Source organism: Lagenorhynchus albirostris, chromosome 7 (assembly GCF_949774975.1).
Source record: "Lagenorhynchus albirostris chromosome 7, mLagAlb1.1, whole genome shotgun sequence".
NCBI lineage: Eukaryota > Metazoa > Chordata > Mammalia > Artiodactyla > Delphinidae > Lagenorhynchus > Lagenorhynchus albirostris.
The window spans coordinates 107,154,920-107,173,653 of record NC_083101.1 but is presented as its reverse complement, the minus strand read 5'-3'; the positions used below and the strand labels follow the sequence as shown (position 1 = coordinate 107,173,653).

Here is an 18,734-nt window from a genome sequence, read left to right as displayed (position 1 = left end):
TTCCAAGAGCTGTAAGACGCAAACAGATCATAAGTAATGCACCATATAAACAACAATATTGGCCAAAGAAAAGTAAGAATTTCACCATGTAGGTCCTTTCTCTCCAGGCCTAGGTGCAGAATGTTGAAATTGGGCAGGGCCCAATAAAGTTTTGAGCCTTTATTAAAAAGACTTAGACGCTGGCCCTAAAACTTGGCCCTGGTGACTTAACTATCGACACGAGTTTAATGCTCTCCCTGGCAAAGGCTCAGCTGTGGGATATGCCGACTTCAATCCCCCCTCCCAGGGTGGCCTGTTGCCTCTGCAGGGTAAAGTTACTTGTAGGATTCTCAGAGGCGCTGCCTGTAACTCCAGCAATCCTCTAATTGTGGTATAGTATTTGGTGAAAGGGTGTGTTGCCACGGGGTGAGAAAGTACACACACCACGGGGGTGGCAGCTGACCCGTAGCCCTGTTGCAATAGCTTGGCTGTAGCCAACGTGTTTGATTCTCTGAGTCAGATAAGAACGGCTCTTAGGAGAGGCTGGTTGTTTCTAAGGTGGAAGGTGAAACCCCAAGGGAGGGAAGAAGTAACTAAAGGTGGTCATCAAGCTGCTCTGCAAGAGGAAGAGGGAGATTTCTTGGGTTTTGCTTGAAGGGATAAGGAGGCGTGAGGGGCGGTGAGGCTCTGAGAGTGGGGAGGGGCTAGAAAGGGGGCATCAGGGAGGGTGGCGGTCGGGAAACTCAGGACAGAAGAATCTAAGTGTGTAGGTGGTTTGCTGTGATGTCTCTTTATCCGAGTCCCATGGATCACTAGTGATTTCCTAGAGAATTAAAAGAGGGGCTGACTCCTGCCTCTGGACTGGCTGGAATAAAAATATTTACTGGCTGCCGTAAAATGGTGCAGAGAACAGTATGGCGGGTCCTCAAAAAATTCAACATAGTATTAGCATAGGATCCAGCAATTCCACTTCTGGGTATACTTCCAGAAGAAGTGAAAGCAGGGACTTGAACACGTACTGTGCACCTGTGCTCATAGCAGCATTATTCACGAGAGCCAAGAGGTGGAAGCAGACCAGACATCCATCCATGGATGAAAGGATAAGCCAAAGGCGATGTATACGTTCCGTGGAATATAATTCAGGCTTAGAAAGGAAATTCCAACATGTGCTACCACGTGGATGAACCTTGAGGCCATTACGCTGAGAGAAATATGGCAGTCACAAAACGGTAAATACTGTACTGATTCCACTTACACAAGGTAATTGGATAGTCAGATTCACAGAGACAGAAAGTAGAATAGTGATTGCCAGGGGCTGCGGGGAGGGAAAATGGGGAGTTATTATTTAATGGAGGCAGAGCTCCAATTTTGCAAGATGAAAAGAGTTCTGCAGGTGGTTGGTCGCGACAGCTGCACAGCAATGGAAAAGGACTTAACGCCACTGAACTGTACGCTTCAAAATGGTTAAGAGGGTAAAATTTTATGTTCTGTGTACTTTAACACAATTGAAAAATCCTGGGGGAAAAAAGCCTCTTAGCCCTGTACTTTTTGCTTAGGTTTCTTCGGGGGCTGAGAAAACTCATTTCTATATGGATTTGGCTTGATTATAGTGGAGTTACCTCTTAAGCGGGGACTCAGTTTAGGGTTTAAGTGTGGAGTCCCCCTTGGAAAATTCCTGTGTGGCCCACAGAGTACGTGGGAAGGGGGCCAACGCTGCTGCTTTTCCTTGTAGCCCTGGAACAAACACTGTGTCTTTGAGCATCAGGTGCAACGTGGATTTACATTCATGAGTCATAACGAAATACATCTTGCAAGCCAGTCCTAGGGTGGGCTGCTCACGCTGTGGTGGGCCCTCAGGACCAAGCTTAGTGAGGAAACAGAATGATCAGCCTCTTCTGGTGTTGGGCTCCAACAAGTGGAGGGACATGCATCACCTTCCCCACAGGAAGCCGTTTCCTTCCCCTCATGCAGAGGCGAACGCCTCCAAGCTCAATGGGCGTGTGAGGTGTCTCCACCGAGGTGGCCTTTGTCCAGCCCAAGGACAGACAGATGCCTTACTATCAAACCACCCCCCCCCCGCACCTTTCAGCTGACTCTGATGGGTTTTCAACACTAAATTGTTCTCTGACCTTGGACCAGACCTACTGGCCATAGAAAAATGGCCCCTTCCCCCCACCAGGCCTCCCTGCTGACCACATCTCACAGGCACTTCCAGACACCTGCTCAAAACTGAAATTCTCCAACTTAAAAGGATCTTTTCAGATTGAAGATGCAATCCCTGAGGCCAATGCCTTGGTTCAGATCCGAGCCATAGGGTTCCTAGCTTTCAAAGAGAACCATCTTCAAATTACAGGATACCCCAAAGAGAAGTGGTTCAAGGCAAACTCACAGAAGACCATATTAAATAAAGCAGTGGTGTGAGCCGGCACTGGCTTTCAGACAAATTGGACCCCCATCTCCTACAGAAGGGCTTAGGCAGCACCTAGCCCAGTTCTAGGCATGGCTGGAGGCTCCAAATAAGTGAATGAATGACCAGCTGCCCTCTGGTGAGCCCGCCAGCGTTGATTTGGCACTATTCTAGATCAATACAATTTCTGATTGGCAATACATTTGGGTTGTGATGCCCAAGGATTGAGAAGTAAACTAATGAACAGGACGCTATGAATTTTAACCCCGTTTTCCATTAAACACTTTGCTGATCCCCGGGCAAGTCTTTCCATCTTGGTTTTTCTCACCTATAAACTCTGTATAAGAGAGATCTGTAGAAGTACATCAAAACATGGAAGAGAGAAAACAGAGCAATGAAATGCTTACTGGTGAAGTCGCTAATTTTTCTACCCCGAAATGCACTTGGTTCTGAAATGCCCAAGGTCGCGAGGCCCCTCCACAAGACCACCAGAGTCGAGAGTCAAAGCCAAACGGCAAGGGTCATTTATTGCAGGTTCGAACCTGGACCTCCGCGCACTTGTTGCCGGTGACGCTAAGAGGTCCTGGCGGAGTTTAGTACAGCTCTTTTATAGACCGGTACAAACATAGTCGCCGATTGGTTGACTTTTAAACAAAGACACTAGTCGCCGATTGGTTGACTTTTAAACAGAGACACTAGTCGCCGATTGGTTGACGTTTAAACAAAGACACTAGTCGCCGATTGGTTGACTTTTAAACAGAGACACTAGTCGCCATCTGATTGGTTGGACGGTTGCGGGGGTGGGGGGGGTCAGCAGGCGTAATTACAGAAGCGAGAGCGGCTGGTTAAGTTTCGGTTTCCTGAGGTTTTGTTTCTTAATTGGAAATACTTAAGGCGGGGCCATGGTCGCAAAAAAAAATAGTGCAAACAGGAGGACTGATACAACCCTAGCAGTGCTGCGGCCTCCACCAGCCCAACGGCAGGGCGTCGGGAGGCTGTGCGCCCAACTTCAGGCAGCGCTCCCAAATGTGGCAAGCCCAGCGCCGCGCCCTGGAATGGTCCTTTTTCGGCCCTTCCCCTCCGGAAAGAACAGAAAAGAAATTCCAGGAAAAGCACAAATTGAATGCAGGGCGTCAACTCAGTCCTATTCTCACCAAAGTAGAACATAGCCCCCTCATTCCCCCCTTTCTCATGAACCAGAGGAGCCAATCTTGGGTCCTCAAGGCTCCGTTTCTTCAATTTCTGAGGCCTCGCAGGGCTGATATTGCGTTCTTAATATCATTAGCTGGACTGTATTTATTCTTTCGCGAACAAAATTCATGACTTTACTGAGTATACAGGGGCCTATAGTGAGGAGGAGAAGGAGGCATAGTAGAGGGCCCAGGATGGGGAGGAGGAAGGGGAGCATCCCATGAAATCCTGACCAAAGGGGATTATCCGCTAATTCTTGCCGGCGGCGAGCTAGGTCTTCCTGGAGCTGGTGGATCTTGTTTCTTACAATGCCTGATTTATTTGCATAGAAACAACATTTTTCTTTTAGGGCGAGGCATATCCCACCCTGTTCAGCTGTCAGCAAGTCTAAGCCCCTCCTATTCTGTAGGACCACCTCGGCCAGCGAATCTAATTGGTCCTGTAAGTCCTGAATGGTCCCAGAGAGAGTTTCTACATCTTCTATTAATTGCCTAGACAGCTGACTATAGGAGTGAAGGGAGACCCCAAGGCCCGTGCTCCCTGTGGCCACAGCTCCTGTAATTCCTAATCCTACCAGGAGGGGCAGGACTGTAATGGCTCGTTTGGTTCTCCCTGCCCAGAGGTCAAAGCTGGGAATGGGCAATGGGGTGTCTCCCGAGATCAGGTCTACATTGGGGAGGAGAGTGGCCAGGGTGCAGACCCCTGTCCAATTCGGGGGTAAATAGGTGTATGCTAGGTTACTTCCACAGACAAAGACAGTGGTATTAGGACTACAGAGGGAGGAGTTCACGGGGATATATTGACTACATCCAGTGGATGAAAGGATTCCCAAGTCAATACTGGCGTTAGAGAGGGAATCGTTCTTGACAAAGCATGAGGTATTAAAGGTGGTTGAAAATTTTGAAAATTGTATGGGGAACGGCTCGGGGAGTGAAGTTGGGTTACATCGTTCGCTGATATTTAAATTGGCGAAGGTGGGGATGGCTATAGGGCGGGGCGGTCCTTGAGGAAGGCAGAGCCAGCAATCCTGTGCTAAGTTGGGGTTGGTGGTATTCAAAAGCGCAAAAGTAGCTTCTAGTATGGACATGGTCTGGGAGTCCAATTCAGAGGGATCGACCTTAGGGAGAATTAGGGGGTGGTAGCTGAGCTGTGGGTACAGATGCCGATAGGCCTCTTCTATTTGTCTTCGGGTTTCTATCTGGCGCACTGCGTCCTGGGGCCCCCCACCGTCTGACATATGTGTGGGGGCCCTGGTATTCCAGCATACCGGGGTCCCGGGGGTGCCAGTGCATCCAGCCTGAAGGTATTTATTATCATCACTAATGGTGGGGCTTTTATTATTCTGTAGTATGGCTGTGAAATAAGTCTTGTTATTGGCCCCTATACATTGCTGGTAAGAGGAATAGCACATGCTATGCATTGATTCCTGGAAGGTAGAACAGGGGCAAGTAGCTCGAGGGGGGAGTGGCTTAGGCTTATGGTAGCATTGCCAGTTTTGAGAGGCCCCGGTAACCCTATATTCCTGAACAAGATACGCAGTTATGCCCCCGCAGTCCTGCATATGAGTATACCCTCGGGGAACAACAGGAGTCTCCATAGTACCTCCCCTGCACTCGCACGGTGCACCATATAGTAGTTGTATTAAAGTATTCTTATTGGGGGGAGGGCCGAATCCTCCCCTCGTGGCCCGAGGGTTGAGGGTTAGGACTATCATTAGGGCTATCAGCAGTACTTTGGTCATCATGGGGGAGGGTACGGCGCAAAGTCAGTTTGAGGGGATTGTTCTTACTCCGGTCAACAGTCCAGGTGACGTCAGCTTTAGTGGACTTGATGAGGTCAGAGAATGGGTCCACCGGCTTGACGTGTGTGTAATGGATCCAGGCAGCTATGCTGTCCACCTTGATGGCTGTCGGCGTTGTCAGGATGATCTGGTAAGGTCCTTTCCACCTGGGTTCTAGGGTCTCTTGTCGATGGCGTTTGACAAGGACCCAGTCACCTGGCCGGAGCTGGTGTGGAGTAGGTGGGGGTCCTGTTGCATATAGCTCTTTTAGTTTGGGCCAGATTGTCTCGTGTATCCGCTGTAAGGCTTGGAGGGAAGACAGGAGATTATTTTCTGGGTCCAATTGGATAAGGTTAGTCTTTAGATTAGGGATGATAGGAGGAGGCCTACCATGCATTATTTCGTAGGGAGTAAATCCTAGCTTATAGGGGGAATTTCGCACCCTAAACAGAGCGTAGGGGAGTAGGACTACCCAGTTAGCGCCAGTCTCCATGGTCAATTTAGTCAAGGTCTCTTTTAGAGTTCTATTCATCCTTTCTACCTGTCCTGAACTCTGGGGGCGGTATGCACAATGTAATTTCCAATTAGCCCCAAGTATGGAAGCCAGATCCTGACTTACCTTAGAAACGAAGGCTGGCCCGTTGTCGGACCCTATCATAACTGGAAAGCCATACCTGGGCAGGATCTCTTCTAGTAGCTTCTTAGCTACTATTCGTGCAGTCTCATTCTTGGTTGGGAATGCCTCAGTCCAACCTGAAAAGGTATCTATAAACACCAGTAAATATTTATACCCATATTTGCCAGGCTTTACCTCCGTGAAGTCCACTTCCCAGTAGGCTCCAGGCTGGTTTCCTCTCTCCCGGATGCCAGTGGTTGGCGGGTGGGAGCTGGCATTATGGAGTTGGCAGACTGCACAGTCAGCAACCAGTCGTTCAGTCTTCTCGGAGACATTTTTAATTTTAAGTCCAGTCTGCCTGATGAGATCCTGTAGCCGTCGGGCGCCCAAGTGGGTGCTACGGTGGATCCGTTCAAGGACCAGGGTTCCTAGTCTCTCAGGAAGGAGGATATTGTTCTTAGCGTCCCGCCACCATCCGTCTCTAACCTGGGTTAGAGGAAGCTTGCTCATCCATCTGATGTCATCCTCCGAGTAGTCGGGTTGGGGCGGTAGTTCCCGGGGGCCTGGATCCGGCAGTTGCAGGGGAAGTAATGGTATTGGAGTGTGTGCCGCCTTTCGAGCTGTCTGGTCTGCCAAATTGTTGCCTCGGGTGACTGGATTCGTGGGTTTTTGATGCCCCGGGCAGTGTACAATGGCTAGCTTTTTGGGTTCCCATATGGCCGCTAGCAAGGCCAGGATTTCCTCTTTGTTCTTGATGTCTTTGCCCTCTGCTGTGAGTAGTCCCCGCTCTCGGTATATTGCCCCATGTATATGTGCGGTAGCGAAAGCATACCGGCTGTCTGTGTATATGGTAGCTTTTTGGCCTTTGCTCATCTTGAGAGCTTGGGTCAGGGCAATTAATTCAGCTTTTTGGGCTGAGGTCCCTGGGGGGAGAGTCTCTGCCCATATCACCTCAGTTTCTGATGTTACTGCTGCCCCCGCATACCTCTGACCTTGCTGGACAAAGCTGCTGCCGTCAGTGAACCATGTGACTTGTGCATCCGGTAGGGGCTGGTCACGTAGGTCTTCCCGAACCCCATGGATCTGGGCCAGTACCTCTGCACAGTCATGGAGTGGGGAGTCCAAATCTGGGTCAGGTAATAGGGAGGCAGGGTTTAATGCCCGCGGCGGAGTGTAGCTGATTCTGAGGGGATTTAACAGTAGACCCTGGTAGTGGACCAATCGAGCATTGCTCATCCATCGGTCGGGAGGCTGTTTGAGAACCCCGTCGATGGCGTGGGGGGTGGTGACATGTAACTCCTGCCCCATAGTTAGTTTGTCAGCATCCTTTACCATTAGGGCCGTGGCGGCGATCATCCGGAGGCAAGGAGGCCAGCCGGCAGCCACTGGGTCCAATTTTTTTGATAGGTAAGCAACAGGCCTGGGCCAAGGACCGAGGGGCTGGGTCAACACGGCCTTAGCTATGCCTTTGCTTTCATCTACAAAGAGGTGGAAGGGTTTGGAGACATCAGGGAGACCCAGGGCGGGTGCGGATAGCAAGGCAGTTTTGATCTGCTGAAATGACTGCTCAGCCTCTTCTGTCCATTCAAAGGGCGTCTGCTCTTTGGTGGCTAGGTATAGCGGTTTGGCCATTTCAGCAAATTTGGGTATCCATAAACGGCAGAACCCAGCCGACCCCAAAAATTCCCTCACCTGTCGAGGCGTGGTGGGTCTGGGGATGCGGAGGACGGTTTCCTTCCGTGCATCTGTGAGCCATCGTTGCCCCCCTTTCAATAGGTATCCCAGGTAAGTTACCTCAGGCCTGCAGATCTGTGCTTTCTTGGCAGAGGCTCGGTATCCCAGGGTGCCGAGAGTCCGTAGGAGGTTTCTGGTTCCCTGCAGGCAGGCTTCAGCGGTCTCAGCAGCTATTAAGAGATCATCAACATACTGCAGGAGGGTTACATTGGGGTTTTGTCTCCGGTACTCACTGAGATCCTCGTGTAGGGCCTCATCAAACAAGGTAGGCGAGTTTTTGAATCCTTGGGGAAGTCTGGTCCAGGTGAGTTGTCCGTTTATACCTCTCTCGGGATCTGACCATTCGAAGGCAAAGAGTTCTTGACTTTTGGGCGCCAAGGGTAAACTAAAAAAGGCATCTTTGAGGTCCAGCACAGTATACCATTGTTTTTCTGGACTAAGGGCGCTCAAAAGAGTATATGGATTGGGCACAGTAGGATGGATGTCTATGACCCGTCTGTTGACTTCCCTCAGGTCCTGCACTGGGCGGTAGTCTTTACTGTTAGGTTTGCGGACTGGCAGCAGGGGTGTATTCCAGGCCGACTGGCAGGGACGCAGTATCCCCAGGTCAAGAAGCCGGCGAATATGAGGAGTGATACCAGTCTTGGCCTTTAGGGGCATGGGATACTGTCGGACACGTGCAGGATCTGCCCCCGGTTTGATCTCTATGAATAGGGCTGGGCGGTGTTTGGCTAGTCCCACCCCCCCTGTTTCTGCCCATGCTTCGGGGAACTGCTGAAGCCATGACTCTATATCTTGATTTTGGGAGGGTGGTTCCTGGTGAAGTCGGTACTCATCTTCCAAGTTTAGGGTGAGCACAGATATGGGTTGGTCGTGAGGGTCTGTTACGATTGGCCCCTCTGGCCGAAAATGAATTTGTGCTCCCATTTTAGTGAGTAAGTCTCTCCCCAGTAAGGGGCAAGGGCTATCGGGAATGACCAGAAAGGTATGGGTTACCCTTCCCGTGCCCAAGTCCACAGTTCTCTGAGTGGTCCAAAGATAACGTTTGACTCCCGTAGCTCCCTGGACCCAGGAGGATTTGTTAGAAATTTTCCCGTGGGGCTTAACCAAGACCGAATGCTGTGCCCCTGTATCCACCAGGAATTGGACTGGTTTCCCCTCCACTCGTAGGGTTACCCTGGGTTCGGGGAGGGGGTCCGAACCCCGTCCCCCCTACTTTGTATCATGTGTAAACAGGACTGGGGTGGCGTTCGGTTGCCATTGCCCCTGGTTGGGGCGCGGCTGCCTTTTCTTGGGGCATTCCCGAGCCCAGTGGCCCTTTTCCTTGCAATAGGCACATTGATCTCTGTCCAATGGTCGCCTGGGAGGTCGAGTGGCTGGGGGGCCCTCTTGATCTTTCTGAACAATGGCGGCCAAGACTTTAGTCATTTTCTCAGTGGCTTTAAGTTGTTTATCCTCTGGGGCGTCCCGGTTATTAAAGACGCGCTGGGCGATACGGAGTAAGTCCTGTATCTGTTTGCCCTCCAGATCTTCTAACTTCTGGAGTTTCTTTTTAATATCAGGGGCTGCCTGGTTAACGAAGGACATTACAATGGCGGCCTGATTTTCGGGGGCCTCTGGATCCATAGGGGTATACTGCCTAAAGGCTTCCATTAATCTTTCTAAATAAGAGGAGGGACTTTCTGTTTTACCTTGTACAATTGAATATACCTTGGCCAAATTAGTGGGCTTGCGCGCGGCAGCCCGGAGACCCGCCATTAGAGTCTGGCGATAAATGAGCAGTCGTCCCCTACCTTCTCCGGTGTTATAGTCCCATTCATCCTGCGGGGGGCGAGTTAAGGGAAAAGCTGCATTGATGAGGTCAGGGTTAGCGGTGGGTTGACCATTATCTCCAGGAACCAGTTTTCTCGCTTCCAGCTGGATTCGCTCCCGTTCTTCGGTAGTGAATAGGATCCGGAGGAGCTGTTGGCAGTCATCCCAGGTGGGCTGATGAGTGAACATAACGCTATCTAGAAGAGCTATCAAGTCTTTAGGATTATCAGAAAAACGGGCATTCTGGGTTTTCCAATTATATAGGTCACTGGTAGAGAATGGCCAATACTGGAGTCGGGGGTTCCCTGTCTCATCGGGAGGGCCTATTTCTCGCAGGGGTAGGGCTATGGTGGAATCAGGATGGCGGAACCCTGGGTCGCGCTGAGTGCGTCCGCGAGTGCGCCCAGCCGGCCCCTGGGAATTATTTTCATTGGGCAGGGGGACCGGTAGTGCCTCTGCCTCTCGGTCCTCCGGTTCTGGCCTGGGTGGCCCTCCGGGAGGGGCCGCAGGAGGTTCTACCAAGGGGAGAGGAGCAGAGCCAGGAGCAGGAAGGGGGACTGGTTGTGGGGCCACAGGAGGAGATTGATATGGGGGGGGGTCTAGGAGGAGGTCTTGGCTGTCAGAGAGTATGGGTGCAGTTCGGGTCTGAGGCTTGGGAGGTTTAGTTGGTCGGGCCGCAAGGATCTTATATGACCCTGATGACAAAAAGGGGGTCATCCAGGGAGGAGGGTTTTCTACCAGGTCCTGCCATACCAGGATGTAGGGGATCTGGTCCGGATGGCCTTCTTTTCCTGGCAAGAAAACTCTAGATTTAACTTTTAGGATTATAGGAAGACAAAAGGTACCCTCGGTGGGCCAGCCAACCCCGAAAGTTGGCCATTCAGAGCGGCAGAAGGTAATTAGTTTTCTTCTCCGGATATCCAGACTGAAGTTGTGTCCTCGGGACTTTACATCCCCGAAATTAGCGAGAAGGAGGGAGAGGGGGGTACTCTGTGCTTGGCCCATGTCTAGGTCCTGGAAGAGATTGATTAGAAAAGGTTACTCTGAAAACAAAAGTGATTAAGAGCAGTCCCAATAGCGGAGTCTGTAAAAGGAGGAAGGGGAGGTTATCGCGTGCGCGCTTCAGATGGGCTGTCAGCCCCAGATGGGTCGTGGTGGACGTCTCCAACCACACCCGACTAGGTGTCCTATAGCGCGTCCGCCAGGACTGTCCTAGTCCCCAAAACAGAAGGTACCCTGAGCCGGCTTACTTACCGATCGGTTGTCAGCGATGACCCGTTGACCTGATGTCTGGTGGGCTTGGGGGCATCCCGGACGAGCCCCCAAATGAAATGCCCAAGGTCGCGAGGCCCCTCCACAAGACCACCAGAGTCGAGAGTCAAAGCCAAACGGCAAGGGTCATTTATTGCAGGTTCGAACCTGGACCTCCGCGCACTTGTTGCCGGTGACGCTAAGAGGTCCTGGCGGAGTTTAGTACAGCTCTTTTATAGACCGGTACAAACATAGTCGCCGATTGGTTGACTTTTAAACAAAGACACTAGTCGCCGATTGGTTGACTTTTAAACAGAGACACTAGTCGCCGATTGGTTGACGTTTAAACAAAGACACTAGTCGCCGATTGGTTGACTTTTAAACAGAGACACTAGTCGCCATCTGATTGGTTGGACGGTTGCGGGGGTGGGGGGGGTCAGCAGGCGTAATTACAGAAGCGAGAGCGGCTGGTTAAGTTTCGGTTTCCTGAGGTTTTGTTTCTTAATTGGAAATACTTAAGGCGGGGCCATGGTCGCAAAAAAAAATAGTGCAAACAGGAGGACTGATACAACCCTAGCAGTGCTGCGGCCTCCACCAGCCCAACGGCAGGGCGTCGGGAGGCTGTGCGCCCAACTTCAGGCAGCGCTCCCAAATGTGGCAAGCCCAGCGCCGCGCCCTGGAATGGTCCTTTTTCGGCCCTTCCCCTCCGGAAAGAACAGAAAAGAAATTCCAGGAAAAGCACAAATTGAATGCAGGGCGTCAACTCAGTCCTATTCTCACCAAAGTAGAACATAGCCCCCTCAGTTCCAAGGCCGAATTCTTAAATGTTTAAAATGCATTTAAGACAGACATTCTTAAGAATGCAGACATTCTTAAATGTTTAAAAAACAATGTGACGGCATACCCACCACCCAACATAAGATACAAAACATCATCAATAGAGTTGAAGCCCCTGAATACCTTCCCCAAGTTCAGTCACTGCTTCCTGCCCAAAGGCAACCGTGCTCCTGAATCTGGACAAACGTGATAACCACTGCGCTACAGAAATGACGCCTGAATTTGGTGTTTATCATTCCCGTGCAATTCTTTATACCCTTACTCCATTTATATATATATATCTGTAAACAGAGAGACCGCTGGAAATACCTTTAAGCCAGGACTGACACGCATGTCTTCCAGAAGGATTTTGACACAGTATCTAGCTTAGCAAAGGATTGTTTGGCAAGCACATCCTTATTTGTCATCTCACTCTCTGTGTCTTTTCACCTCCCTGAGCTGGGAACGGGCTACTCTCTCTAGGTGGACCCCAAATGGTGATGCAAGCCCTTCATTAGGTCTCCTGTTAACGGGCCTGGGCCCGTCCGGGACTATGGAGCTGAAGCACCGACCCCCCACCCCTCTCCCCGGCCCAGCTCGGCGCTGACGCCTCCCCCGTCTTCCCTTGCAGACGGAGATGCGGCTTCAGGACCAGCAGCTGGCCCGGCAGCTCATGCGCCTGCGCAGTGACATCCACAAGCTGAAGATCGAGCAGACCTGCGACCTCCACCGGCGGATGCTCAACGACGCCACCTACGAGCTGGAGGAGCGGGACGAGCTGTCCGACCTCTTCTGCGACGCCCCGCTCGCCTCCTCCTTCAGTCTCTCCGCGCCACTCAAGCTCATTGGGGTCACCAAGATGAACATCAACTCCCGCAGGTTTTCTCTGTGCTGAGAAGCCCTAAACGGGGCGGTGGAGCCGGAATGAGGGTTTGGGAGGTGGACGGTGGGGGGCGGCGGGGGGCGGGGCGTGGGAAGGAACCTGAGGCCCAGCTACCCGAGCGGGGCCTCCCCGGAGGCAGGGCGTCCCCAGGACCTGTGACACGTGCTCTCAGGGCCCAGCTGTGGAGCTCAGTGTCCCCATGCCTGGCCCTGGTTTAATACCCAAAGAGTCCTGCAGAAGGGCTGCCGCATCCGCTGTTCAGTGAGACCTGGGTCCCCAGGGCACACGTCTCATCCTCCCCTTAGTGACCCACATTCCTGTTTCCGGAATCACTGGTGCTATGACCTGGGAACCCAAAGGGGGACCAAAGCTGTGATTCTTGCAGAAGGCTTCCCCAGGTGCACCGACCCCCAGGGGGAGGTGATTAGATGTCAGCCGCGCCCTTGTCACTGTTGCTGTCCTCTAAGTACTGGCTCAAATTCACCCTAAGTGGGTGACTCAGCAGCCTCGACAGGGACCCAGCAGCAAAGGAAGACCAAAAGGAATAACACGTGGAGCTTGGGGAAGCAGGCCCCAGAGCCGCAGCCAGTGCCCCGGGTGAGGTCTCCGACCTCGGCCCTATAGGTGCGGGGTACACTGTTTCCAGTGTGTGTGGTCCCACCAGTGTAGCTGGGGGGGGGAGCAGGCACACCCGCCCTCTGCTGCCCGTTCTGGCCACGTACACCAGTCCCAACCTCCAAAGAACCCCTTTGCTGCCATGCTACAACCCTGGGGAGCACCTAGGAGTGGATTTCCCCGGGGAGGGGGGGCAGCAGAGGCCTCCTGGTGTATTCCGACGGTGTCACCTCCGTCACCTTCGTGCCCTCCCCAGAAGCTCGCCCTGAGCCTCCACTGAGATTCTGTGCCTGACTTAAACAACTAATTTTAATTCAATCAGACTGTTACTAACCTGTGGCTAACTTGTCAATAACTGTTTGATTTTTGTCCAAATGGCGAAGCCAGTGGGTAGGTCAAGTACAGAGGTTCAGGGTTTGATTTTAGAAGATTCTCCCTCAAGACAAGTGGGAGGATCGGCAAGGTAAGGACTGAGACCTCAGCAAGTTAGGAAGTTACCCCAGTAGAACGCCCCGTGCGGGGGGTGGGGAGGTGGGCTGACCTTTGACCCATCTAGCCGAGCCCTCTGCGTCATAAGGGAGTGAGGCCGGGGAGGGGAGTGGTCTCCCTCGGGCTCCGCGGCTCTTTAGCGGCTGTCGAATATTGATGTGTTAATAATAATCATTATTAATTACGCTACACAGATCACGTATCCATGAACTTGAACTCCAAAGATGGTACTAATGCTTTGCCAAACCCACGGACTGCCAACTGCCGCTCTCCACTCACTCAGCCCCGCCCCCCCCCCGCCGAGTTACGATTCCTACTGCGTCCGGGTTCCATTGTCGATGTGAGGCGTCCTGTTGCTCTGTCTTTCATGCTTCGTCTTCCTGTAGAATTTCAGTGGGGCCCAGGCGTGCTCACACACACACACCATGACCCACACTGGGGAGCCGTCGCTCTTCTCTTGTGGGCCAGGAGTGGGAGTTTGTGGATAGTCGGTCCCTAGTTAGAAAAGAATTTGGTGTTTTGTTGTGGCTTCCAAGAGCCGGAGGGTTTACGCTTCCTTCAAAGACGGTATTACTACGTAGCCAAGATCTGTTTTTCCTTCGGCTCTGAGCAGTGGCAGAAGTCTGAGGCGCAGAGCATTTGTCCGTGAAGAAGCCCTTGGTGGGAGGCTAGGCCTCCTCAGGCCGGCTCCTCCCCAGGCAGGAAGGAGGGAGGTTTTCTCTAGTTAGTTGATGCCTCTCCTCAGGGGTTCTGTCTGAGCGCTGCCAAGTCCTACAGAGGCGTGCCCGCCAGCCGTCCTCCAGAAGAACCCTTGAGGTCTTGAGGTGGCCGGCCAGCCTGCACACACGCTCACTCTTCAGAGACGTGCACATACACACACTTGAACCCACGCAGGCAAGCGCATTCCACAACTGAAAAGAGGGCCAAACTGATTAGTTTTCTTTCTAGGAACCAGTCATTACAGTAACTAAAAAAGCTGGGTCCGGCCACAGCTGAGTGGTTTACCTGAATTTCGTCAACCCAGTTGAATTGGAGTCAACTGGGCAATTTAGTTGCTCAGTTGACCTAATGATTCTTTGAGATCAAGAACACTTGATGGAATAGGCTTTGCAATAGGCGCACTTTTTGGAATAGGTTAGATGTCTCAGCTTTTGTGCTTAGTTCATGCCAAGGGAATTTTATTTTGGGATAAGGGGGGAGGAGAAGTCAGGAAGAGAAGTGCGGGGAAAAGACAGGTGTGTTTTCTTACTCACTGTCCAGTGTCTGTTAGCGTCCTTATTTCCATGGCGAACACAGGCAACTAACCAAGTCATTTCGGCTTTGTGAAGTCCCTGCCTCCTGTGGGTCAAGAAACGCCTGAGTCAGTCGCAGCCTAACCTGCGTGCCCAGCTCCCCAGGGCAGCCTTCCAGCTTTACCACGCGTATATACGATACTGTTGCAGTTCTACTCATTACCTACCCGTCTCCCTGCCATCCCTCAAGGACCCCTGGGTGTAAAACTCGAAGTCTCCATGACACTGCCTCGCAGGGTGATGTCTGACGCCTTCGTGGGCTCAGCAGTGATCACAGGCCTGGGGAGCCCAGGCAAGCTTGAGATGACCTGACCCAGCCTCAGGCCTCCTCCCTGTAGCAATACCAAGTGCTATTACGTAATCGATGGACAATTTATAATTTTATTTTTTATGATTGTTTGTTTCTATATTGCTGTTAGAAAAAGTGAAATTAAAATATTTCAAAAGAATATATTTATAAAGAGGAGAAATGTGCTTCCTTTTATCTTGTTGCTGTTACAGCACACACAGGGCCCAGCACTAAATTGAAAGAGAAAGAAGTGGGAGGAGGGAGGGAGGGAGGGAGGCCTGGAGGGAGGAACAGTCACCTGAATCACTCTCCTTTCTTTATGGTACCTTCCCCCAAGGAGGGCTGCTTGGTGGTGTCGCCGTCAGGAGCCTCCCGGTGCGGGCTGTGTGAGCTCAAGATGTGAAACTGAGAGATGCAGGCATTCATTATTCCTGAACTTGACCAAGGCCAGAGCCTCTCTTACGTTAGCCACTTCCAAAGGTGACTCTGATTGGTTTCAGAATATATGGGTCCAACTCAGAGCCCTGCTGGATAGCGGACCCACAGGACATGTATTTCAAATTGCAGTTCTATCATCCAAGTACGGGGCTTAGCATTACTGTCCCGTGTGGAGAACTCGTGTCAAACTTTTTGAACATCTTACGTGGCAGTGCTCAAAATGAAGGCTGCGTGAGGGTCACCTGGGGCACCTGCTGCAAATGCACATTCCCAGGAAATTCCTGGGCTCCACTCAGAGGTTCTGGTGTGCCGCTCTGGCATGGGGCCTAGGAATCTGTTTTTAACAAACACTCCAGGAGACTGACACAGGTGGTCTACAGACACTTGGAGAAACCTTTAAAGGGACAAAGCAGGCAGGGAAGGCGTGTCTTGAATGGCTCCTGTCTCTCATTCCCGGGAAAAGTCCATGTTTGCAGGTCAGAGCAGGTGTCAGGAATCCCATTCTGTAGAAGGAACAGCTGGAGAGAAGCACTCTAGCTGTTCCTTGAGATCATATCACCTGCTTACACCAAGCGGATGAGTGACTGGGATCTAGTTCCTGCAGAGAGCCCCCAGTATGAATTGGCTGCGTGGAGCACAGGTCATGAGCTGAGGGACGGATGGGCACCTGGAGATCTGCCATCACCATCGGCCGTGTAGTTCAAAGGGCACTCGAGAAGCCACTGGGCCTTTCCACCCCTGCAGATGGGACTGCACACTTTTTCAGCCCAAAGGGAAATGACTCTAATTTGGCCTCCAAACAAGTTAAATACTTTTAAGTGCTGCAGAGAAGGTAAAAGGTGACGGCAGTGTCCTGCCTTGTGTGGGCGAGGGCTGCTTTACCACGCGGTCAGGGAAGGCTTCTCTGCAGCCATGCAAAGATCAGGAAAAAGAGTGTCCTGGAGAGAAAAACAAGGACCCAGATTCTGAGGCGGGAGGGAGTGTGGTGGGCAGTGCGGCTCGAGTGGGGTCAGCCTCGTAGGTCAGAGTAAGGAATCTGGGTTTTACTGGGATTGGGCCAGAAGTGTTTTGAGGTCTCTGAACAGGGGAGTGATGTATGATCTGATTTAAGTGTTAGCAAGATCTATGTAGAAAGTATGGGGGAAGTGGGGCAGACGTGGCATCCACTGGAGGTCAATTACAGTGGACGCGAGTGACTTGGACGCCCGTGGCAGCTGTGGACAGGGTGACACATGGTCCGATTTGGGGTTTACTTTGGGACCTAGTGTGGGATGTATTTTGGATACTGTGGAGGTAAAGCCAACAGGGTCCACTGGTAGCTTGGATGTGGAGTGTGCAGGAAATAGAGACTAAGGATAGCCCTCTGGCCAGCAGCTGGATTGGGGGACGGGGGCTTTACTGAGATGAGAAAGTTTGAGGGGAGCATGAGTCGGGGAGAGAGCATGAGTCAGGGAGAGAGCATGAGTCGGGGAGACAGGTAGCATTAACAGTTCAGTCTCAGCCGTGTTATATTTAAATGTCTATCAAACATTCAAGCAGGAAGTGAGTAGGTGGTTGGCTCTAAGGACCCAGACTTCAGGAAAAGGCCAGCGTCAGAGGCATAAATTTAGGAGTGTGGATTTGGGTGTTTGGATGATATTAAAAAGCACCATACCTGGATAAACTCCTCTAGGAAGAAAGCGTAGACATAGAAGAGGGGGCCAAGTACAGCATCGTGGGGACTCCAGCACCTAGGGGTCTGAGAGAGAAATAAGAACAGTCACAGGAGACTTAGAAAGACCAGCTGGTAAAGTACAAGGAAAACCGGACGAAGGGGGCATCGGGGAGCCTAAGAGAAGAAAATGTTTCAAGGAGACGGTCGTCAATATCAAATGCTGCTGAGAAATCGAGGAAGAGGTGGACAGAGAGATAAACAGTGTTTTCAAGCAAGATGGAGATCATCTGTCTTTTATTCCAAAGGTCATAGCCCTTTCAGTCCAGGGGTAGGGACAGAAGTCCAGTTGTGTGGGTTGAGGAGAAAATGGAAAGTGAAGAAATTGACTCAAGTCAGTTTGCTGTAAAGTGAGCAGAGAAATAGCAGCTGGACAAAGTCCTAAAGTCAGGGAAACAATTTTTGGCTTCCTGGAAACAGTGTATAACAAAATAAATACATAATAGAGTGCACTGTATATTAACAATGTATCGAATCATAATACAAATGTATAATAAAGGTGTCAGCATCTAAGACATGCGAAGGGAGAAACTGAGGGTGCATGAGAGAGCAGAAAGTAATTGTAGCAGTGAAGTTCTTGAGGAGGAGAGAGGGGGCTGGGAGGGGAGTAAAGACACCCCTTCCACTGTAGCAAGAGGGAAGGCGGAAGATGAGAGGGTTAGGGAATCTCTGGTGGGAAGAGGAGGGTCCCATTGGATCCTTCCTATTTTCTCTGTGAAATAGGAGAGTGACTTGGAGGTGGTGGAATGTTGGAGGTTTGGGAAGAAAGAAGTTTTGAAATAATTATCTCAGCGAATGGGCATGTTCATTTATTAGGAAGGGTAGTCAAGTCACCCAGGAGTGCTGGCTGCCCATTTGAGGCTTGCGGTCGTTCAGTGTGATGCAAATCCAGTGACTGTGGTTGCGTGTATTTTTTTTTTTTTTTTCCCTCCAGCAATGGTTAGATGCCACAGTGCGCACACAGGGCAGGCAGACGGTGGCAAGGGGATGTGTCAGGCAGGTACACGGGAGGACAAGGAAGCGGAAGTTAAAGTGTTTTGCAAAGGAGCAACCGTAGTGTTGAACCAAGGAATCCAAACCCAGTGAGGAGGGGAGAGGGGACATGGGGACACAGGGGCGGGGGTGACAGCAGTGCTAGAGCGGTGGGGTCCGTGGTTGGCGGTCTCTGTGTCATCTGGGACTCGCTGAGTGACAGGGCTGGTGGGGAAAAGCTGAACAGAAGGTGATGATCAGAGTATGCGGACAGCAGAAGTGACATTTCGGGGATGGTGCAGCTTCTTCCTTCCGAGACACAGCCTGATGCTACATTAGCTGCCTGGTGGCCTCAGTAAGTGTGTACCTCATGCACTGGTGACATCAGTCAAGACCGAGACTGCCCCGGCCCCTGCAGATCTCACCCGTCTTATTTAGAAAGGGGTTTTTACGCTCTGT

At 51.5% G+C, this 18,734-nt stretch overlaps 1 protein-coding gene and 1 long non-coding RNA gene across 2 annotated transcripts in view; one reads left to right on the top strand and one right to left on the bottom strand.

The window, feature by feature from the left end:
* FAM167A (family with sequence similarity 167 member A) overlaps window positions 1–12,481 on the top strand; it is a 40,792-nt gene extending 28,311 nt beyond the window's left edge. The window contains exon 4 of the mRNA XM_060153615.1: window positions 12,218–12,481. Within this exon, the coding sequence (XP_060009598.1) occupies window positions 12,218–12,481 (264 nt within the window). The remainder of the gene's footprint in view (window positions 1–12,217) is intronic.
* Window positions 12,310–14,914, bottom strand: LOC132523047 (uncharacterized). Its single transcript, XR_009541411.1, has 3 exons — window positions 14,827–14,914; window positions 13,882–14,484; window positions 12,310–12,487 (listed from the first exon to the last, which is right to left on the bottom strand). It is a non-coding gene; the product is annotated as an uncharacterized LOC132523047 (long non-coding RNA).
* Between the last annotated feature and the right edge of the window lie 3,820 nt (window positions 14,915–18,734).